This window comes from Plectropomus leopardus, chromosome 8, assembly GCF_008729295.1.
Source record: "Plectropomus leopardus isolate mb chromosome 8, YSFRI_Pleo_2.0, whole genome shotgun sequence".
NCBI classification, from domain to species: domain Eukaryota; kingdom Metazoa; phylum Chordata; class Actinopteri; order Perciformes; family Serranidae; genus Plectropomus; species Plectropomus leopardus.
Window position 1 is genome coordinate 19,011,690 of NC_056470.1, and position 24,360 is coordinate 19,036,049.

General features: G+C 40.0%; 1 protein-coding gene across 1 annotated transcript; it reads left to right on the forward strand.

The window, feature by feature from the left end:
- The first annotated feature begins 2,102 nt into the window (after nucleotides 1–2,102).
- On the forward strand, nucleotides 2,103–24,360 carry LOC121947389 (rho-related GTP-binding protein RhoA-D). The gene is made up of 5 exons (XM_042492422.1): nucleotides 2,103–2,191; nucleotides 15,361–15,516; nucleotides 18,451–18,571; nucleotides 20,724–20,854; nucleotides 23,142–24,360. Exons 2-5 carry the CDS (start codon nucleotides 15,361–15,363, stop codon nucleotides 23,313–23,315), a joined length of 582 nt encoding a protein of 193 aa, XP_042348356.1. The 5' UTR covers nucleotides 2,103–2,191; the 3' UTR covers nucleotides 23,316–24,360.

The window sequence follows — 24,360 nt, forward strand, 5'->3', positions numbered from 1 at the left end:
TTTCTACTCTGGCACAGCAAGGTATTTTGGATTGGATGGCACAAATATGTTAGTTTTCTCTTATTATTGCACCACGTTTCCCCATTACCTCATAATGCTACAATGTCAAGATGAATTATGAGCATGAATTCACATGTTTAAGTTGATTGTGAATTGATTTCAGCCTGATTTTTCAGCTGTAAATACCGGTGGTCATAGACTTAAAAACCAGAGAAACTCACACGTTTCATTTAGACTCAAAACTGACTCTATGTGCATTGACCCAAGTGATTGTTTAAAGTTTGCGACACTATAGATGTCCCCAAACAATCAAACCATCTAAATTTATAGAATAAGCTGAAGCACCGCATAGCAAAATAACAGTTTATAGAGGGACAAAGGGAGAATGATGTAGAGTACAAGGGTGTTGTAAATCCACATGCAGGATTATGATCTTTCTGAACTGAAGCTGCACTTCAAACACTTGTCTTTCTCCAGCCGACACTCATCAGGCAGCAGCTCCCCCCTCCCATACAGCTCACAGAAATAGCATCACTATTCTATGGGACTGGGAGGTGCCACTGTGCACCGATTTATCCAAAAATACAGTATGTGGGTATTACCATGGAAACTGCAGAGAACTGTCCAAATTACTGTCAAAGAGCCAGGAAACAGAGAAATGAGATAGCCCACATTCAGTTTGTTGGGGAAGCTTGTGGTTCAAGCATACAACAACTAAGTCTTTGTTCTGACTCTTTTCACAGGAGAAGCAAAACCACCAGAAATTTGTTGTTATTTGTTTTTGTTTGTGTACAATACAACTTCCTGATTGACTTTTAAAGACCTCTGTCTTCATGAGCGGGTGAGTGTTTATAATAGGCCACTGTGGGTTATTAAACATACCCACCGTATGCCATTAAATGTTCCTCTTACCCTGCTGCAGTAATTTCACAGTGTACTTAAGGACGAATCAACTTACAACCACACTGAGAGAACGGCATGTTAAAAAGCTCAAATCCCTGCTGAGGGATTTCCTGTTGCACTGTGGGAGTAAAGCTCTTGGGTCAAAGTCCATTTCCTTACACAGGGAATAATGAAAATGAGACTAACAGCAACAATAACAAGAATATTCATCTACAATTTTACAAAACACTAAATAACACTGAAACGTTGCTTAAAAATAACGGAAAACCCAGCTGACCACCTCTTTATATAAATGATGTCATTATTTTCTAACGGAAGAGGGGAGGGGACCCTGTAACGGTTAAATCTTCTCAGCCAATAGCGTGCAGGCGCTGAAATCTCAAACAACCGAAGACACCGTGCTGCATTCAAGTGCTGTCGGGTTTTTTTTAATCACAAATTCAGTGCTCTGGCGGAAGAATGTTGCATGAACTGACCCTCTGTCCTAAATGTTTGCCAATTCTGAGTTTTTCAACATGTATGGCACTTGTGTAGTGACGAATCAATTGACCATCATACTTTTTACAAAAATGGATTAAAATTAGAAAAAACAAAACATAAAGTATATGAAGTCACTGTATATAAATCTCAATTTAGTCGAAAGAGATCTGATATATTGTTCAGCTTTGACACATTTTGATGGAAAACTGGAGGCAGCATGCAAGTCATGTGAAAAATATTGGCAACAATAACATAAGCACAGTAACTTGTTTGGGTATGTTGTATTGGGCCCTGCAAAACTGCCTTTTTTTAAACAATGTTTCAGATTTAGATTCAGAAAACTTTATTGTCTGTCATGACAGAAAGTCGTGTTAGACGTGGTTCAGCATAGACTAGAGTGCAAAACAAACGCGGACAATAAACATACAGCATGTGTTCTTAAAAAAAACAAAACAATAAATACCTACTACAAGAGGTCAGACAGAATAAATATCACAATATACTACTTTGTGTAAAGTGGCATAGTATTTCACCATTATATACAAAACTAATAATCAATTAATCGAGAGATTCATCGACAATTTAAATGCTCTTCAGTTGCAGCCCTATTACTCCTGCGCCTTCTAATTAGCACATGTTGACTATAAGTTTCCGAGGGGTCAGTGAATGCAGCACTATGGGAGGGTCTTGTGAGTATCAGTCGGCGCTTCCTCGGCCGGTGACTGAGCTTACAGCTGGTTCAAAGCACGGAAGACAGCAGGAGGGGAACACAGAGCTCTGTGACATTTGAAAGCACACTCTGGGCAAGGTAAGACATTTTTTATTCCCTTTTGTTACACTTGTTTCATTTTTGAAATAGCACCCTGAGTCAGTAAAGCGACTTTGAGGTATGACGGAAAAGTAGTTAAATGGTCTTTCTCAGAAATACGGTAATGAGCAGGGATACCTCCGCCAACAGCTCGGCGAGTTGAAACCTGTTACTTTTTTAGAAGTTTTGGTTTAAGTGGCTTAAGTGTTTTGTTGATAATGGGAAAGTATCCTATTAAAAAGGGGGGGGGGGCACACCTGTTTGTTCTCTCCAGTCGGAGATACTATCATATCAGCATTGATACCACAGTCCCCATAACTTAGCTCATTACGTAATTTAATTAATTATTTGGACTTCAGCTGTGGAGGCAGGCGGAGAGGATCTTTACCTAAAACTTTAACGCCTCTTTCGCTTTGGAAAGCTGTTTGGCCAGTAAATGGAGTTCACAGTATCGGGTGTTTTCTCGTCTTGACGGGAATTATTGGATGGCAAAATCTCTCTCTCTATATATATATACAAAACACTTTTAGACTACCGAGTGAGTGACCTTTTTTGGTAGATTGTGCTGTCAAAAAGTCCCTGTTTCTCGCATTTTTCCAAATAACTGCCAAAACATTTGTCCGTCTCGAGGAAATTCCTCTCGGAGTCACCACACCCTTGTTGTGCTGCTCTGCTACTGTAGCGCAGACCCTCATATCTCACACAGGCTTGTTCCCGTGTCCTGGCGTGTTTCCCAGCATAAAAACCCACAGACTGTATCTGAACCAACGCGAAACCTGCAGAACTCATGTCGTGCATGAACTGGTCTGCTCCCTTTTATGTTTACTGTCACACACAGGATGTTAAAGGGCAGACAAACAGGAGAGGGATGCTCAAAAACACCTTCCATCTTCCCAGCATGTGGGCATGCCTTCATTTTAAATGTTTGTGCTTGTGTGGCTACTACAGGAGAAAGTATGATGTCATTGTAGCTGAACAGCTGACTGCTGACCAAGCTGTTTGCAGGTAGTGTTCAGAGGGGAGTGTTACCCAGCAGCACGCGCACATGCACACACCCCCAATACAAATCAGTGCCAGTGCAGAGGAAGGAAATTATGTGGTAACCCCCAATCTAGACTGCATTAATATGAAAGCAGAAGTGATGATGTCTGCTGCTGTCATCATCATCAGTGTGGTCAGTCTACCAAGTGATGTAATCCAGAGTCGCTCTGTGTGAACTGGGCTGTATTAGGTTTGTAAAAGTAGTGGCATTATTTGCACATACTTGTAGATGGTGGGTTGGATTATGCAGAAAAGAAAAAGAGCCCACATGCACAGAGGAATCCTTGCAAAAAATACAATTAGAGAAATGATTAACACTACAGAGAACACTACTATTTTGTAAGATGTGCTCTCTTTTATTATTTATTTAATATATTGCTCCTACATGCCCGTTTGCACTATTCTATCTTGTATATTGTACATTTGTGTGTTTTTAATGGTGTATTGTGTTATGTTTGTATGTAACTTTGCTGTGTTTGAGCAAACACAAATACTAATTTCTACTCAAGTGGACAAATAAGTCTATCTAATCTAATCTAAATGAAGCTAAATATCTGACTGAAACATTGACTGATTAAATATTGTAATAGTGCATGAACAGGAAAGCTCAGTAAATATATTTAATCCATATCATACCAGTCATTTGATGTCATGGAATCAGGACCCTCAGTATGGGGACCAGCTAGCTCGTGAAAAGTCAGAAGACACTTACACCCCTTGCTTTGTCTCCTTTGTGGTGCAGGAAATAAATTCCCAGAAACATCAATCTCAGAGAAAAATGCATGTTGTAGGGGGTCTTTACTCCATCCCTATCCTGAAAATTGTTGTAGACCCCTGTCCTATATTTCAAATTCAAATAACAAGACATGGTTTGTCATATTGACAGAATTGACATCTCTAACGTGCGCTCTTTCTCTTTTCTTCTTGTTGTATTGAGGTCATATCAGAAGAAGCTGAATAGCTCAGTGGGTCTGTACGAAAGCCTTCATGAGAAACAATTACGGATCAAAAGCTCCATATATGCCAGGATCGCCAGAGGCCATTTCACCCTAATGTTGTGCCTCATTTCGCGCCCCTCTCTACTACTGACCTACTATGCGTGTTTTACGCATCGCCTTTTGTACGTGCCAGCCTGAGGCTCAGGGATGGCGAACACAGGAAGTTCTCCATGGCAAAGATTTGGGAAGTGGTGCATGGACATGAGGGGATTGCCCAGATGGCAGTTTTTTTCCATCCTTACAGCTTGCACTCACTTTCTATAGGAAGCTGCTGGATTGTGAACTGTTGAGCTATAGGTGCTTATCGGCCTTATCAGGTGTTCAAACACAATGTTCCCCAGTATCCTGTCTTAGAATAGTCAGGAAAACTTTCCATCAGCAGTCCAGTATCATACTGAAAATGAAAATGTCTGAAGTTTCTTTTACGCAGAATAGAGGAAAATACTGGGTTATGAAGGTGACCGACAAATATGTCTGCATGGAAAATTATGTCTGTAGGCTGGTGGGCGTATCACACACAGACAGCATGCAGATGAGAAAATCCTCTATATCTCTGGAAGGGTTTCCTGTTTGGATTTTGGTGGTTGCAGTTTCAGGAAGTCCATAAAAGGACGATTTTGAAAGCTAAACATTTCCTCTGAGTAACAGCAGCAGCAGCAGCAGCAGCAGCAGCAGCAGCAGCAGCAGAGCCCTGAGGGATGGGTTCTTATAGCTGGTTCTACTTTAGGATCAAGTTTCATGTCCCGAAATTTGTTTAACTAAGACTGTAAAGAATTTCATATGAAACCTTTTATCTCTAAAGATTCGTGGAAAACATAAGTAGCAGGCTTCATATTGTAGCCGACTGTTGCTGGTTAAAATGACAAACATCACCAATCAGCTGTGGCATTAATTCTGTAACAGTTGTGAGAAGTTTAGCTATTCTCTGGTAAATATGCTCTTTGCGGCTGGTTTTCAGCCAAACACTGTTTGTGAAAAGAGGCATCACTTTGTAACAACATTGTATGATGACTGTGAGTGGACTGTGTGCTTTTGTAGTTCAACAGAGTTGTGACTCCTCTCTGGACAAACTATCTAGTTTATCACTCCACCTCTCTGTTATTTTTATTCCTATCAACATTTCACAACCCCAGTTACAAAAAAGTCAAGATAATTCATGTTCAAACTGATAAACTCTTTTTTTTTTTTTTTTTTTGCAAATAGTCACTCATTCTGAATTTGACACCTGCAACATGTTCCAAAAAAGTTTGGACAGGGGAATGTTTACCTCTGTGTTATATAACCTTTTCTTTTAACAACACTCAGTAAGCATTTGGGAACTGAGGACAGAAGAATTGAAAGTGAAGGCCAAAATGCCATTTGAACACTGAGTGAGATTAGTTTCCTTATACAGGAAGCATCTTGAAGCTGGCATTGCTTGTTCAAGTATTACTGTAAACAGATGTGTCACTCAACTTTATTGCATCTAGTTGTAATGGATTGAAATGTTAGAATTTCTTAATAGTCAACTACACAAAAATTATGTTTAAACAAATTCAGTGTGACAAAAATTGAAGGTAAGACAAAAAATAAATTAAATTTTAAAAGTTGATTATAAAAGGGGGGGGCAGTAAAAATTAATAACTAAATGAGTACCAAAAAAGAAATTAAAAATAAATATGAATAAAAAGTGAACTATATCTTATATAGGGTTAGTATTACAAGACTGCTATATTAATGGTGTCCATTTTTTCTATGTAGGTTAAAAACTGTTTCCATATACCATTCAATTTCTGAGCACGCCCCTATTTGCAAATTTTTGCATTCTGTGTTTATGTATGTCTTACACAGCATCCCAGTCTTTCTTGTGATAGGGGTTGTGCATAAATCTGATCAGTTTCTTAGCTCTGAATTTTAGTCTTTAGGCACTTGCAAATGTTGAAATAAGAAATTTTGAAGGAATTTGAAAGGATTTGTATCAGCTCAAATCTTTTTAACACCCTAACACTTTACATAGCTGTAAGGCACAGATGGGCTAGACAGATGAGGAAACTGTTGTGGTGTGGGGAGGTAGTGGCTCCATCCAGGCTGCACACATGTGTGTCAGCTTCGGCTTTCATTTTTTCGCTGTGTGTTAGTCGGAAAGGAGGAATGCAGCACCCTAAGGATACGGAACATTAGCTCCCTGATGGTGACATCACACTGCAACACAGGAAGAGAGAGAGGGAAAGAAAAGGATGAGATGAGGACAAGATGGGTAGGAGAGAGGGAGCTAAAGGAATAAATAATATGAAACAGGGTGAAATCAAGAAAACAGAAATACACTTCTAACCAAATCCTGATTAGCTCCGTTCCCAATCCACACCATGACTAATTCATCCGTTTATTTATTTCATACTCATGGAATATTTATCAAAGACTTACCCACTACACTTTGGTATGTTTTAAGTTTGTCCATATCTGGTGCTTATGCTACAACACGCTCATGTTCTAGTTTTGACCACCACGCCTCTCCTTCCTTCCTTCCCTCCATCTGTCCGACTTTTCTGTCAGTTTGTACTTCAAGCGGAGGCTCAGGGGCGGATGAAAGGATAATTCTGTGTGATATTCCTCTCTTTCGTCCTCTGCTCTGAGCTGTGCTGTGTGCACTGTGATAAATTGGGCCGGGGGAGTCTCAATGGCTCTGTCCTATTTTGGGCTCCAGCTAGGTTCTCTGACTTTAGCTGCTTGCCTCGCCTAGATCCTGAGCAGCAGCTTCTGCTCTCAAGTTTGATTCAACCTTGAAATTTTGAGTTTGGCTTCAACTTTTCTGCAAGAATTTCTCTCATCCAACTTCAGGCAAAGAGTTTGTAATGAGGTGTGAGGGTGTAACGGTGCAAGTCACGGTTCAGGAGTCATGGTTTGGTGCGAGTTCAGTACTGTGAACAAAACAAAAAAATGTGTAAAGAAATGTTTCTTTGCATTTATTCTGAACAGAAAATAGTGCAAGTGTCAAAAACAGACAAAACCCTCATGCTGGGGACAGAGGGAACATTCCACCCTCGTTTGTAAACTATTTTCATTTCTAGAAATAAAGAGGAATGAAACACTTGTGTATTACACTGTGCTAGCACTGAACAAACACTTTCCCAAAACCCAAAAAGCAACAGGTAACAGCAGGTGGCTGTAAAACTGAAAAGCATCTTATAAAAATGAACATTTCAAAATAAACAAAATGATCAAAAAATAACTTGTGTATTAAGAGGAGTGTTCGTTGTTGTTAAAGTTGACCATGAACCTGCAGACGGGTCTTCCACCTCCAGCGTTTCATTAGCTCGACATAGTGTGACTGACTTGCACGCCAATCTGCTTGTTGTTCTAACTCAGGACTTGTTGCTAACAGCATACAGCTAAAAGTATCTGGGTGGAATTCATCCTTGTAAGCTTCGCTTTGGTTAGGTGCATCACTTTATAAACTGTGCATTCTGCATGTGGCTGCATGCACCAGACCATGTCCCGTTACAGTGACTGTTTGGTACTTGTACATAAGCTGTTGCAGTCCTAGTAGGGAGAGAAACACCCTAATCAAGTTTTCTTGATCCCCATTGCAAGTTCAATCCAGAATGTAAATATATTTTAATTAAATATTAAATTTGTTTTTCCTTGCATTATACAGCTCCACAGTGCACACTTAGACTTAAGTAGATCTGCATTAAAATTGATAAAGCAGTCTCACTTTGTTTATCAGTTAAATATCTCTGCATTAAGAAAATACAGCAGCTTCCCTCATAATTTTCTTTAAAGGGAAATTCCACCAGTTGCACACATCATCATTAAATGCATTTTTTAAAGGATATATTTGATTTTAATGCTTCAGTGTTAATCCTTTTTTTAAGCTGACCATGGTGACTCCAATAGTGTTGAGCCCACGCCATGGTTTCGGCATCAGCGCGGGTCTGCGAACTTAACACACTCCAAGCGCACTAACAACGCATGCACTACAAAAGCAAATTGGATGCTTGTTTTGTGCACTTTATGTAACTGTATACCCCTATTCCTTGTCCTAATCTCATAAAGTGGTTGCACACACTTTTAGACTTTTAATGTTTTCCAGCTGAATATAGCAAACGAAAAAGGTTCTTTTCTTGCTGCTTTGAGGCCACCATCTTGGTTTCTCGTTGGCATGTGTGAAATAGCTGCTATAATATTTTGGTTTGGACAGGATTCAGACAGCCTTTTTCTTCCCCAGCATGATCCAGACACTGTTGCTGAAATTCAGTCTTCAACCAAAACTAACGCTTAGGTGGAGCACCTGAAAAAAGTTGCCCCACCCCTTACAATCTGAGTCAAAACTGCTGCTGTTTTGCCTCGTGTCTATTTCCTGTGCAGCTCTGCATGTATAGTCCAGCCCTCAACAATTCAACCAGGGGAGACAGTGAGATACTAGTGGGGGGAGGGATGTTATGTGTTAAGAAGAAAATGGTGAAGGGTGTTGAAAGTGGGTGAGACATTCCTCAAAGCCTACGTCCTCCCACATTTTTACACAGACAGGGTTGTGTGCGAGCATTCAGTGACCCGTTATTAATCATGTGGAATGCGTTTTGCTGCTTTGACCAATCTGCATGTCAATACCTTAATTGTTAAAGTTTGTCAATATTTGTAACAACTCAAACTTCTCGTTTATACGTCAAGTGTGCAGTTCGTGTAAATCTGATGATGAGGATGTCCCAGCAGAGCTGCTTGTGTCACTTTCCAAGGATAGGGAAATCAGGAATTAATCTGTGGCCAGATGCAGGTCTGCTAAGCAGCTGAAATCCTGCTAGTTCATCATCTTGTGATTCTATAAATACTTTTTTCTGTCCTTATTCAATAACTTCTGGCAACATTGTTAGCCAAGGTCAGGGATGTAGCATCTATTGCACTTAGTATTTGGCCAAATAGGGAAGAAGAGACTGAAGCTAAAGCAACAAGGGTTAGGTACCAACTGAATGACGTTGCTACCTCAAAGTGTCATTTCCTGTTAAGCCAATCGGTACCTGAGAGGGGGAGGAAATCCCAGGTTCAGACATGAAGCGGGAGCTGGTTAAAGTCTGCCACAGTGCTCCATGGAGCTCAGCTGGCTTCCCAGCAAGCCAAAACCATCGCTGTAGTACTGATAGTTAGTTCCACATACATGTCAGCTGTGTCTGAACAGAGAATGAAACATGTAGACACACAGAGAGACAGGCTCGTAGCGCTGCAAAGCAGAATCGCTTGTTGACAGGCACGGGGTTAAGACCTTTTCATTGCTCATCTGTTGCTAGGACATATAGAGAGAAAAAGAGAGAGCAAGACAATGTCACCCAATTTAGCTTAGTAAAAAAAATCCATTTTTGTTATTACAGTGAGAAAAAAGTAACCCCCCCCCCAAAAAAAAAGGCACTGGTACTGAATTCCAATTGCCGGTAATGGTTTCTGTTCAAATGTGACTGATACCAAAACTTAGAACTGACACATTCAGGTCTGAGGATGTGGCCACACAAGGACCTTTATTTGACTCATCATCATGATGTGATTCATCATCTCTTCCTGACCTCCATCAGTTCATGTGGTTAATAGGCATCTATATATAATGATAATGCCATCACTAGCTTTAGCCAGAGGAAATGACAGCACAACACAGCTGTTGATGACACAGGATTTAACAACTCTGGAAACGATCACAGTGGCAGCTATTTTATCTTTCGTCACAACAATCACGAGGTGAAAAATAGAAATATGCTGTTCATGCTTCATATTAATCCAGTAGGAATGTGTGCTTGCATGTATTTAATTGGTCACACAGCAGTGCCTTGTCAGACGATATCACGCTGCATTGCTGCAAAAGTTGAGCCAGGTTCACCTTTTTTGCTGAATGTACCAACTGTGTTGCTGCACTGGCCAAATTAAAGTGAATGAGGGGGTTGTTTTTTTTGTTTGTTTTTTGTCAGTTTGAACATGGGAAAAGCTAGGAGTACAGCTCTAATGAATAACTGGTTGGTTGTCAACTTTTACATTAATAGTCAGCTAATTTGATAATCATGATGGGGAGAGCAAATCTGTAATTCCAGCCTCTAAAATGCATATATTTTACTGTTTTGTTTTTTTTTTTTTTAATCTATGACAGTAAACTGATTGTCTTTGGAATGTGGACTTCAAGTGGAGGCTTTGATACAGATCGACATTTCTTGCCATTCTCTGACATTTTATACACCAAACAACGTATCAGTTATTGTGAAAATTAATAAACAATAAATATAATTTTTAGTTGCAGCCCTAGTGAAGAAGTGTTACTCATAGTTCACGCACTCACAACTCTGTGCAGTTTCACTGCTTTAACAGAGCATAGCAGGGCATTCAACAGCAGGCACACCCAAAATGAACCAAGAGAAGATTGGAAAGCCTTTAAGTAGTCAGCATGGATGCATCCTGTGTTGATGCCTGTTGCTTTGATCATTTGAACTGTTGTTTCGCCTTTGCATTCAGACAAATCTCATAGCACTCCTTTTAATATACAACTCCTTTAGTCCAGTTGTATCTTATGTTAAAGCATTTTATCATCAAGGAGGCATTGCCCTGTTACTGTGGAGAAAACACACAAATACACAGCAAACACTTTGGTTCTGCTTGTGTTAAACTGGCTCAAGCCTACATGACATTTTATAATGGGAGTTTTATGGCTTATTCACTTAATCAAATGGGTCACCAACAACAGCGTTGGTGTAAATACCTTGAGTTTGCTGATGCATGTGATGAGAATGTGTATTTGTTATCGTAACCCCCTACCACCTCTAATGAACAAGACTGGCTAATGTGATAAGATTGTTGGGGAAAATCAACCTGCCAGGAAAACATGAGGGAGAAATAAGCACCTGTACTACATGTGCAAGAATGAGAACTTTGCCCTTGTCCCACACAGGGACAAACATTATGCAAGATGGGATCATTCATCCTGAGATACGTGTGAACATGCAGTCTCCTGCACAGTTGTATGACCTGTCTGTTCAAGGTCACTGAATGTGTGCAGGCACTGAATGTCTCCGCATGTATACTGTGGCTCCATACTCAGAATATGGCTTCACTTCATTTTTGGGTTTCCATTGTTCTTTGTAGCACTGAGATTAATGCTGCTGTGTTATCATGTGACTGGCTCTACAGCTCTGATCCAATTCACTGCTGCTTCTACAAGCGATTGGAACACCACACAGATCTTCATTTTAATAATTCATGGTTAACCATTAATAATTTTGGACTGCTTTTTTGTTTCTCTTCAAATATTTTTTCCCCAGACACTGACAGAGGCCTACTTACCACAACATAAAATCCAGGCCACAATTAATTATTGATTGTTGAATATAGCACAAAGTCGAGTGTCATAATTTAAAAGCAAATTGCAAAACAATGATTAGCTGCATGCACAGTAAGATGTTATTCATTGGGGCATTTTGATTTGCTTTTAATGCAATTAATGTAGCCTTTGGAATATGCCATTTAAGTTGAACCCAATTTAAGGCAATGAATGAAAATTGCTCTAGTTAGTTTTGAGTTTACATCCGTATAACTATGAAATTGTTCAACAAATGTGGGTCTCTTTTCTCCATGGATCCTCACACACGTTGTGACTATCCTTCAACAGACTCTTGGTAAAACGAACATACATATAAATCCCACTGAGTCTAGAGCTGTCTGACAGGAGGCAAAAGGAGAGAGGAGTGACTACATGTGTTCGACTCACACTTGTGCTAATGAAGCTTATTTGAACTGACCTGAGGGGAGAAACTCAAGGGGTGAGAATGAGAGAAAATGACGAAATGGGTGAATTCCAGATCTTTCCTGTGGCTCATTTTCTCTCCTCCTTCACTATTGTTTATGTCTTACCAGGAAGTCACTTAAAGACAGGAAGTGAGGAATGTCGATTAGGAAAAATTGGATGGGAAAATCCACACAACACATTAAGCACCTGCAGATCCCCACCAAACAAATCCTCTTGTTAGGTGAGGCAGCAAATCCTGCCATTTGCATGGCTGGAACAAAGACATGTTTGATAGTTTTGCTTAAAAATCACTTAAAACATGACACTGATCATTACATTTCTTAAAGATTACTTTTCTGATGATCAGTTTATATATTAATTGGCAAAACGATTGAGACCTATTTGGTCTGCTTCCTTAAACAGATCTGAGGAACAGCGTTATGTTAGGACAAAATGAAACCTGACCACTGTTACATGACATTTTTTTAATGCTTAATGTATAAGTACAGGATTGGTCCGATTTTGATATTCCAAAGTAAATTTACCAAAAGATGCTATGGGTACTATTAGTTGTGTTTTGTGTGAATATTGTACAACCATGTTTGGCATCACTGTAAACTGTTTCATGCCATATTTAAAGGGTAGCAGAACAGTCTTATTTTGGGAAGAAGCCTTTTGAGTGCCTGTTCCTGTACTTGTTCTACCCACAGTGTGTACACACATTAGTACAGAGGGAAGGGGTCATTATCCGCCATGTGCTGCCACTGACACAGTAGGCATTATGCTGTGTGAGAGCTATGGTTGTCAATAAGCTGCATTATTTGGTCACAGCACAAGATCTGCAGGACTAGCCCCATTTTCTGATGCTTTCTGGGGCTGCTTGTTTCCTATCACTTAGTGTGTGTTTGTGTTTGTGTGTGTGTGTGTGTGTGTGTTCCCTCTGGCAGTGACAGTGTGATGTATAGAGCAGCGGCAGCCTGCTATCATAGAAAACAGGTGGCTCTCTCTCGAGACAAACTGACAACACAGTGGCCTGATTTAATGTGTAGGAGAGAAAAGCAAACTGAACAATTGTCTTTTGATTCTTGTGGTGAAAATGGAAGCTGCGGCCAATACAAGCTTAGAGGATCATATGAAGGATGTGGAGATGCACATTTTTCTGTTGAGCATACAGTGTGACATGGGCTCATTGTCATTTTTAACAAAGCTGAAAGAAATCATGCTGGGTATCTTTCAGATTACTTGAATAAAGACTTGTGATCACTGCGTAGAGGAGGCACTGTGCTGCCTGTAAAAATTTAATTGGCTTTAGTTTCTATGAGTATTTTATATCAACAGGAGCTTCACAGGCCACCCACTGACCATTTCAGAGGAACCAGCTGTTTATTCTCATAAGTGCAGTGAAACTCAGTGTACCATACGACAGCACAAAATTACTGTTAATAGAATACGTTGGGTTTTGATCAGTATATTGATCTGTATCGGTAATGATAATGAAAGACTTACTTTTACAAGAGCTCAGAATGTTGCTTTAAACTTTCTATAAATAAACTTTTTGGCCACTTTGCAGAGAAACAAACTGTAAACAAAACACATACGTATTATCACTGTTGATATGATGAGCTTGTCAGCAAAGAGATGCTTATTTACACTGACTTACTCTGGGAGATACAGAGCAACATTAGCATTCATCCTGTCTGCCCTTGTAGCAGGTAGTAGTTTGTGGAGGTTTTTCCCTTTAAGCTTCAAATGCCTGTGAGAGTCGGTCAGAACAGTTATGGCTGTAAAACCAAAACAGTGAGCGAAAAGACACTTTATAGCTCTGTGGAGCTGAGAACTGCAGAGTCAGGTCATTACTTTCTGTGGGCTCATCAGTACGTTCACATACAAAAAATCATCTATCATCTACTGTTAATGGAAAACTTTTGATTATAGCTTAATGCTGGGAAGTAAGATTTTATAATATAATAAAATATATATTATATATCTCCAAAAACAAATTGGTAACATCTAATATTTTTTATACAAAATTGACTGAATCCCTCTCGCCTTAATGTCACACAGATCAGGACTGCGGAAATAACAACAAACGCCATTTTGTTCAAATTCACTGATAATTGGCCATTTTTTCAAGATTTTGCTACATTGCTAATACCAGAACAAGGAGATGCATACAAGGCTTGGTTTATTTTATGCAAAAAAGTTTTTTTCAAACTACTCAAGATGGGAATCAAAATAGTGGAAACCCACATGCAGAGTCAGAAACACAAACTGGTTAAAAAAAAAAAAAAACTGCCAACAAATTTGACATTTGTTTTTTTGTTGTTTTTTTTTTTTTTTTTTTTATATTTAGACATTTGTTAAATAATTGTCCCTTAACCTGAGTTATTGATTTTGGATCATGTATTTTCTTTCAGTTTTGGTTATTGTTAAATTGGTCTTAAATTTAATTCCGAGGGCATTAAAAAAAGTCTTAAAAAGCCCGAAATCTAACTTTCCTTTAGCTGTAGGAACCCTGATTACGATGCATTTCCCCACTACTCACCAGCTGTGATTTGGATGCTGCGTGTGTGAGATGGATGGCAGAGGTGTAGATCTTTGTTTTGGTCCAGGTAGTCTTAGGTCGGTGAAAGCTGATGCTGCTGGCAGGCAGCCAGTACGTTCACTCATCACCTACTGCCTTCTCTCCATTATTGTCAGCTTGTGGGAGATGGCTATTGATCCGTGTGTGTGTGTGTGTGTGTGTGTGTGTGTGTGTGTGTGTGTGTGTGTGTATGTGTGTGTGTGTGCGTGTGTGTGTGTGCGTGTGTGCGTGTGTGTGTGTGCGTGTGTGCGTGCGCGCGCGGCTTTCTTCGCCAAGCCATGTTCCACTAACATACACACAGCTTTCAGGTGTACAAGCAAAGAGAAAGGGAGAGAGGATTGCATGCAATACAGAGGTGTCAACCAGTCAGAGCTGTAGATGACGAGGCCACAGGAACGTAGAAGTGACACATTAAGGATCGTTTTTAATGTGATTGTGTCGGAGGCCATGCATGTGCAGCAGCGTGTTAGAGCACCGAGGCTGCAGCAGTACCAATGCTGTGGCTCGCCTCCTGTTCACTTCCCTCCCACTGCTTTTCCAGACCAGTGCTGAGCCCTCAGCTCGTCTCTGTTTTTCACCTCACACACAGGACGCAGCCCAGGAAAGGGAAGAGGGTGCGGCTCAAAAACACACTTCGGTCATCTCTTTTTTTTTTTCCCCCCCTTGCTCTCCCACTCTTACTATTTCTGGTTGCATTGTTTCACCTCCCTCCTCTCTGTGAAGAAACTTGCTTCTCACTAGTTTATTGATTGTTTGGTCTCTTCTTATGAATCAATTCTTAATTTTCAAGATTCACCAAAATGTGTTCTGTCTGTAGATGGCTGCTATCAGGAAGAAGTTGGTGATAGTTGGGGATGGTGCATGTGGGAAGACCTGTCTGCTCATCGTCTTCAGCAAGGACCAGTTCCCAGAGGTCTACGTCCCCACAGTGTTTGAGAACTACATCGCTGACATTGAAGTTGATGGCAAACAGGTACTTTATATTTTAAATATAACTTTTTATTTCATTTGGTAGTGATTATGAATAATTGACAGCAGTGTTGTGCATGTTCACATTTCACACCAGCTAGCTCAAAGTTCAGTTCACCAAATTAGATGAACTACTTCACATACATAGTTCAGTTTTAAACAAAGTTCACAGTCCCAAAAATGAACCAATTATGTTATTTCTTCTTCTTTTATGTAATGTAACTGGACATCACTACCTGTTGGGTAGCTGCAGCTATAATAATACATTTTGCTTACAAATTCTTCAATCACTGATAACAATCTTATCATGTCATATATAATAAATGTATCAGTCACAGGGGACATTTTACTTCAGAACAAGTACTTTAACTTCTTACACTGAAGGTTCATTTAGCCGATAATGCTTTTGTAGGAATTTGAATGCAGGACTTTTACTTATAATGGGATCCTTTTACACTATTGTATTGGTTCTTTTACTTGAGTAAAAGATCTGAGTTTATCTCCTGAGAATTAGAAACATTATTTTCGAACAGGAAGGTTTGTGTGACACTAAAACTGCTGCTGTATTGTTAAAACTGTGACCCTGTTGGCCCTGCTGGTTGAGAACCATGTGCCATCAAGACTGATGGGGATAAGTATGTATTGTAAGCAAATCCTTGGGTCTTTTCATTGTTATAAAGCAGCAGACCTTTGGCCAACAACAGGAAATGGACCGGTGCCACCTTCCTGCCCAGTGTTCAACCCCCCCTACTCAAAGATCATGACTAATGTCTGATTTCCTGTTTCCTGTGCGCTGTAATATAAAGTTTGACTCCAAGCCTCACAGCTGTGGTAGACAGATCTTAACAAGACTGTATTTGCTGTTGTAAAACATTACTCAGTCAACTTACAGATGCACTCTACTTTTCATTCTTTGATTTTATTGTATTGTTTTTACAAAGAAAAAGCTGAATTCTGAGAGACACCTAGTGGTAAAATACAAAACCTGCAGAATCGGACACAGGTTTGTGATGGTGTGGTGTTGCACACTTTCCCAGGCAAAAGATGTGGCACAGCTCAGTCCGCTGCCTCATGTATTATGGAAAATGCCAGAAGGCGGTGTGGCTAGCCAGTGTAGCAGTCCGGCGGCCAACAAGCAGAACTTGGCAAGACATGAGTGCAGGGAGACGTCAGAAAAGTCCCGATGAACTGCTAGCATGTACTGTTGTTGCTCTCTCTTGTTTTTCCCTACTTCTCGGCCATATCAGGCACAGTTAGTTCTCCAGCTGTGATTGTAATGTGGGTGAGGGTACTGTTGGATTAAATCAGCAGGATGCAGGATAAACTAGGTCAAGACCATAGCCAGTTAGGAGACAGTCAAAAGCCACATGATGTATGCATGCAACGACACTTCTAGGCTACAACAGAACATTCCTGCTTGGTGCTTTGGGGTTGCAGTGTAGCATGAGCTACAGGCGTTGGGCGATTTGTTTTATGTAGAGCAGGCCAGGCACTCCGGGACTACTAACACTTTGATTAACAGCCCAAGAAAATCCTGTGGGAACGGTCTCCACCTCTGGGGAGTTCCTCTTTTTCCTTCCTCTTTCTAGTTAGGCCCTGACCAGACAGAGTGCATTTTGTGGGATGCAAAATGCAAGGCAAACCACACTGCCTTGTTGTTTTTTTTTTTTCATACAGTCTGCCCCGATGAGACAGAGTGCTTTTTGCAGCATGCTGCGTCTTTTTTTAATTGTTGCTACACAACCACTGCATAACCTGTCCTAAGCTTAACCACTATTCGGCTGTAAAGTAAATTCATAGATCTGTACTTTAAAATACATGGACAGTCAGAGGGCGTTTGGAGACTGGACACAGGGAAATGGAGAGTCTTGGTTAGTGTTTTCCAAAAATATTGACTTATTTTGAATATCTGATTTGGTTTCAATATTTATTTTTGCAGTATTGATACTACTTTCTCTTGATCTCTTCTCTCTAACAGCAAGTTGACACAAATCGCTAAAGTGCCTCCTATTGTCCCGCCTTCTGTCATTTGCTCTCTCTTCTCAATATAACTCAGTTAAATGGGCTTTACTGCTGTGGGATACCTAAGTTAATATTGAAACGGCAGATGTGAAATGAAAACAAAGAATGTGCATACATAAAATTAAAATATATTAGAAGAAAGAATGTGAGAAAAATTAAATTTTATGCTCTCAATTTCATTTTTTCTTCTTGGTCTAAAAATTGTATTGAATGTTAATATTATGAATGTGTAGTATCAAAGTTAGAAATTCCAGTATCATGACAGCACTAGTGTTTGTACATGAGACCCTCGGCAGCTGGTCCAGGAGCTTCACCTGGATGATGGTGGGTTTAAGGCTTATTTAAGGATGAGTCAGGGACACTTTGACAATCTGCTGTCAATCAATGGAACTAACTACAGTTGGTAAAATGTTACACAGTTGTTGAGACTTCAATTTTTCTAGATACTGCATGTTTTGAAGCTAGTAGGGCGACGATGAAAGTGAGGTCAAGTTAGTTTGATACCATAGGCTACAATTTGTCGTCACCACTGCAAAAGGCCTGCCTCTCAATTAATCTGATTGGACAATACGAGAACACTTGGAAACATGTAAAGCTTTTCCAGTTCAAGGCATTCATGTGCTCCTGCACAAATGCAAAAGCAGCAAGCAAAATGCTTCACTCTTCTTGAAAACAATTACAACAAGCTGCCTCAGGCTGCTGAAATGTGCCCTGTCTGATCAAGGCCCAAGGCCTCTACCTCTGTTGTTGTTTTCTTGTTGCCCATGTTGTCTTTGTCTCTATATGCTTTCCCCGTCACCATACTGTTGTGGCTAAAGTGTGAATATCCTCCCTTACTTTGATATTGTAGCTTAAATTGTGCTCTTTATCAGCAGCTACTTGCATCACTGATGTTCTTTTTCTTCCTCTTTCTCAGGTGGAGTTGGCGTTGTGGGATACAGCAGGTCAGGAAGACTATGACAGACTGAGGCCTCTTTCCTACCCCGACACAGATGTTATCCTTATGTGTTTCTCCATAGACAGCCCCGACAGTTTAGGTAAGACTGCATACAGATTGCCGACCCACTAAGAAAAAAACATGAAGCGACATTTTAGGAAATAGTTGTCTCAGTAAAGTAATTTTTCAGGAATTAAACTGATATTGCAGTGGGGTTTCAGTGACCCTGGGCTTTTGACACATAACACAGAGGGAACCTAATTAAAATATTTATGTATCAAAATCTTTGTTTTTGACCTTTGTAGTGGTACCTCGGACAACTATCTAAAGTCATAAAAGCTTTATTTAAGGGTTTCCCACACATTCATGTATTTGTGGTGGCCCGCCGAAACAACAACATTTGCCGCCACACATTAATTTTCGATTTTTGGAGCTGATTTCCATTCTGTTATCCAGTACACTGCACTCTGGGAACACGTAGCTTTTCTGGGCACAGGTGGAGCAGCAGAGCGTCAAGTGCAGTTCACCAAAGTGCTCTATTTTTTTTTTAAACATTACTCTTATTTTAGTGTTTATCATTTTTCCAGTAATCTTTAGATGAAACCAGCTGTGATCCCATTAGGGCTGGATGATTGTTGCCAAAATGTGAATTACGATTTTTCGCCCTTAGAATTGAGATCACATTTATTCTTTTGATTTCCATCAAAAAACATTTATTTCACTGTTAGATGCTCAAGTGCAAAAATAAAATGTGAAGTTACAGCTTTAGAATAAATAACATATACACAAACCATTATATGACACGCAGAGCTTACGCCATAGGCTACGTAGTTGGCCTATGAGAATTTATGATACTTAAGCAGGGATGTCTGTGCCACTCTGCACTTACACCTTCAAAGCTCTGGTTGGCGGTGGGATTTCTGTGAAGTGCTGTAAAATTTGATTTAAAATACACCTAAAACACACATTGAACATGGCTTAATAGCAACAATATCCAACAAAAGTCCCCAATTGGCTTTATTAAATGTCACATGGTTTCCAGACTTTAACTCAACAAACTGCTGCTGAGAAGAAAATCACAAAAAGTTCTGCCTGCACTGTGTTCATGGACCCGCAAAAACTTCAGAATTCAGAGAGGAGACACAGACACACAAACACAAAAAAACAACTGAAAGTTTGTTGATCCCTCACTGTCAGCTAATGCCACATATAAACTCTAATTCTGTTTGAAACACTGTAATCATTTTTCGTGCAGATGCAGGAAGGCATTTTAGCAAATGTTCCATTAAATGTCTACGTTTTCCACCACAAGGAGGGCCCGTCTGTCAGTGCAGTAAACCCGATCCCCTCTATAGGGTTTTGCCTTCTTATGATTTATGTATTTTTCATTACAATTCCCTGTTTGCTGCCTGTGTGCAGCCTTAATGCAATTAATGATCCATTTTATGAAAACCTAATGATCATTCAGATGGTGTTTGTTCATGAGTGTGATGAAATTATTGGTGTTGCAATTAATCAAGATGAGCATCACAGTTAGCCGTTAGTCAGCAGTCCTGCTCTGGGTTAGTAAAGTCAGTAAATTAAGTAATTCCACACTTATGACACCACTCTGTCTCAGCTACAGCTGTTTCAATAAAGAAGCTGTAACTTAAATATAGCACAAAAGTACATTTAAAGTCAATTAGAAGTGACTGAACAGCCTGTAGACAGGAGACTATACAAGACTGACCAACTGTAAATTCTGATCAAACACTCTTAATAAACACTGTTGACACTCTATTGCGTTTTTATTCAGCTGTTGTGAATGAGATAAACAAACGAATCTCCAGACTTTAACCCAGCTACTGTTGTCATGTGGGGTTCTGCATTTTCTGGAGAATATGTCACATGCATGTCAGACGGAGATCTGAATGTTCTCAGCTCTCAGAAAAGAAATCAAACAGATGTAGAAAATGTCTTGTTTAGAAAGACTTCAGCCCTGGGGCTTTCTCCCACAGTATTTTTGAAATGGGCAGTACCACAGATGGCCAGCCTCTGCTCCATCACAGTATGCCTTCTCCTTCTAGACAGCGCAGATTTTGGCGTGCAGGCTCGGCCATGTATCAGGGAGGGGTCAGTGAACTCTCGATGTTTATGTCTGTACAGTCACAAGGGAAAACGGCGAGGCCTCTCCCAACTGTCCTTGTAGGGAAAAAAAAAGTCTGGAACTTGCTATGCAGTGACTTGTTTTCTTTTTTTTTCCATTCTTGTAGAGAACATTCCTGAGAAATGGACGCCTGAAGTGAAACACTTCTGTCCCAACGTCCCGATCATTCTCGTTGGTAACAAGAAGGACCTCAGGAATGATGAACACACACGCAGGGAGCTGGCCAAGATGAAACAGGTGTGTGTTTCTATATCCTTTAAAGTTACTGGCAACAAATTATCCCCAAACAAGTGGCGTTAGAAGTATGCTGGTCTAGTAAAAGTACTCCACTATAAAGAAAATCATGCATTGAAATCCTAAGTTGAGTAAAATTGTGTAAGTATTATCAGCAAAATATACTTTTTAAGTGAAAAGTAAAAATATTTATTGTGCAGTAAAATGCTCCCTTTCAGTGTTTTTTTTAATTATACATAATGTTTTTGGATCAATATTAATGCTACTGTAGATGTTTATAATTGTGCCACTTTTATCTCCTTTATACACTGTTGGGTAGTGTAATCCAGAGCAATGCATCATTCTACAAGATCATTATATGTTTGTCATGTTGCTGACCTGGGACAAACAAATGTGAATCACTAAAAAGTTTTTAAGATGTCAAGAAAACAGCCCTTTTTTTCATTTTTGTGATAATGAATTTTCCAGCAGTTTATTTAGCTCAAGAAGGAGGATAATTTTCTCAATCTGTGAGGTACTGCTTCAGCTTCACTTTATCACAAACATTCAGGATCAACACACCTGGAGATGCATGGTATTCACTGGACAGGAAGGGTATGGAAAATTGTAATCTAAAAAGTAATTAAACCTGTTAGACAAATGTGTAGTGCAGTAAAAAGTACAAAATGTGCTTCTCACCCTGTGTCCATACCGCAAACATCATGTCAGCGTGGTGCACGCTAATGACAGTTTTCATGCTATACTGCAGTAACTGTCTACATTACTTCAGTCTTGTCGGGGAATTTAAAAGCATCAAGCTGCAAAGGAGCAGCCAAACTCACTGCATTGGCCAGCAGTGGCAGTAAATGTACAGTGTAGGTGGCAGTTTGCCCATGAATAAACACTTCAGCTTCAGGTACTTCTGCAGTACCTGAGAAGTTCTTGTGTCTTTCTTGCCAGCTACTGGCCAAATTTGACGGGAAGAATCTGTGGGAAACCAGAGCAGAATGTGTTGTTCTCTGGCTCTGTACAGAGACAGCACACTCTGCTCTGCCTAGGTTGCAAAATGTAAAAAAGTATATTTATTCAGAGCCTGTTTGTTGGGCAACAACCTTGCGTTTATGCACGTATTGTCGAAAAATAGAATTAAAGCAGAAACACTTCATGTTGCTTTTACACCTGTGAGATGCAGCTGAGATCTGAACCTGCACAGAGCCGGGGCTGGGAGCTGCATACATTACAATAAGAGCGTATCCGTTGCATGAGACTATGTGAGTGCAAAACACATCAAAGCAGTACATTGAATTTGTACTTACAGGTATACTCTGTAGGAGTTGCCAACAACTGTTTGTAAACAATACTGCAGGAAACATATAACAAAAACCAACCAAAAAGTCGCTATATTTGGGTCTTTTCGGTGCTGCGTCTGCATTTTTCATAGTTTTGTCTTGGTCTGGCACCTGGTTGCGACCTCCATAAAGTCCCAACCTTACCTGCATGCTGTTCCCAGAAACGTCCCGACAGCTGCAAAAGAAGAAAAAAAAAAGAGAATACAGGCAGAGGACGGGTTCTGCAGATAATTGAATATGATTTATTTCAAACACTTAAAAAAAAAAAAAAAAAATACTATGCACATAAAAAACACAAACACAAATAGTAATGAACATATATAACAGCTTTTCAATAAGCAACTTAAATTTTACATTTCATGTTCGAAAAGGAGTAGGAACAGGAAATTGTTTGTCGAGTTCTACCCATTTTCTACCCATTTTCTTTTCAATAATAAACCGTCTGCCCAAGTATCCATCCCCACACCTAAACCTCTCTGTCCACACTTTTCATATATATCATCAACAATATGTCAGTTTAAAAGAAGAATCCCATCAACAGCAATGTCACCATTAGCATGCTTTAAATTCCCAGCCCTCATCTCTGTACTCCGCAAAAAATCTCTTCTTTAATATATTGTAAAACTCTCTGATATTCTTACTTTTTTCAAATTCTTCCTTCAGTCTATTCTACAAGAGCACACCACAAATACATATACATGTACTTTTAAGATTAATACACCTACTTTCAAGGTAATGCACCACAGCACACTTCTAGTGGGTCATAAGTGATGATTGAGAGGGATTACTTTTGCATTTGTTTTTTTAGAAAAATCCTGCATAGTATCTCTTTAAGTACAGAACTTGATTGAATGTACTTAATTACATTTCAATACTGCCAAAAACTAATCACTCCCCTTGTTTAATGTCTATTTACTCATACAGCATCCTTTTAACCCACTGTCTGTACATTGAACCTCCAGGAGCCTGTGAAGTCTGAGGAGGGCAGAGACATGGCCAACCGCATCAGTGCCTTTGGCTACCTGGAGTGCTCTGCCAAGACTAAGGACGGCGTGCGGGAGGTGTTTGAGATGGCCACCAGAGCAGCGCTGCAGGTCCGCAAGCGCAAGAAGAGAAGCGGCTGCCAGCTGCTGTGAGGGGACGGAGTTCGTTGGCCAATCAGCACCTGAGGGAGGCCTCCCCCCTTCTGCACAGAGCAAACTTAGAGAAACCTTAAATCAATGGCTTCCGTGGACTATACTTACTTCACAGATGCAGATATGCCACAGGAGAATATGAAAGACTGACACGCCTGTTTAAAAGCAAAACAAATCAGCCTTTTTTAAAACCTTGTTTTTTTCCTCTGCTACTCACACACTTTTGTTTCTGTTTGTTTGCTGTTTTGTTTTCCTCCACTAGCACACTAGTTTGTGTGAAGGACCTGTCCCTTTCTCCTCTATGAATGTATGTTTGTATTTATACGTGCATATACTTGTATCACGTCTATGTTATGATTGTTTACAGAGAAGGGTCTTGTAGCTCACGTGCACACTGAATAGCAAGACAGTTTTTAGATTTGCTTGATTAGTAAGGAACCCCTGCTTCTCCTCAGCCTGCATGTACCACTCAGTCTCCTTCCGTCACCATCCACCTATTGTCACACCATTATTAATTTTAAACCCTCATTCACCAATTTTAAGTCCTAATTCACCAAGTGCTGAGTCAGCAGAACTCCAGCTTTGTCTTCTGACACAAAGGACTAAATTTAGAGCCTGTTCACTCTGCATTAATTCACTGAAACCTACATAAACTGAAGCAGCAGCAGCTATTTGTGTGGAGAGGTTTTGGACCGCACCTTGCTCTGTCTCTCCTCCATGGCGATAGCTTAAACCGGCACTGGGGACAGTGGTCTATTGTCATGGACACAATACTCTCAGTCATGCTCACACTGGCTCTGACAGACTTGTCTCTACCAAGACGTCACTAACGCCCTCCCCAAACAAGCCCTGCCTGCTGTCTGAACTCTGCTCTGGTGATTCAGATCCAGTATACAGTCTTTCCAGTCATTACAGTGTACTGAATCTACAAGTTTCTGGGCTCTACACGTAATGGGTGCACACTGTGTACAGCCATAGAGATATTCAGATTATAGGCCTTTTCTGTGTATAAAAGTTGTAATAAAATTTCCAACTGACAACGTGA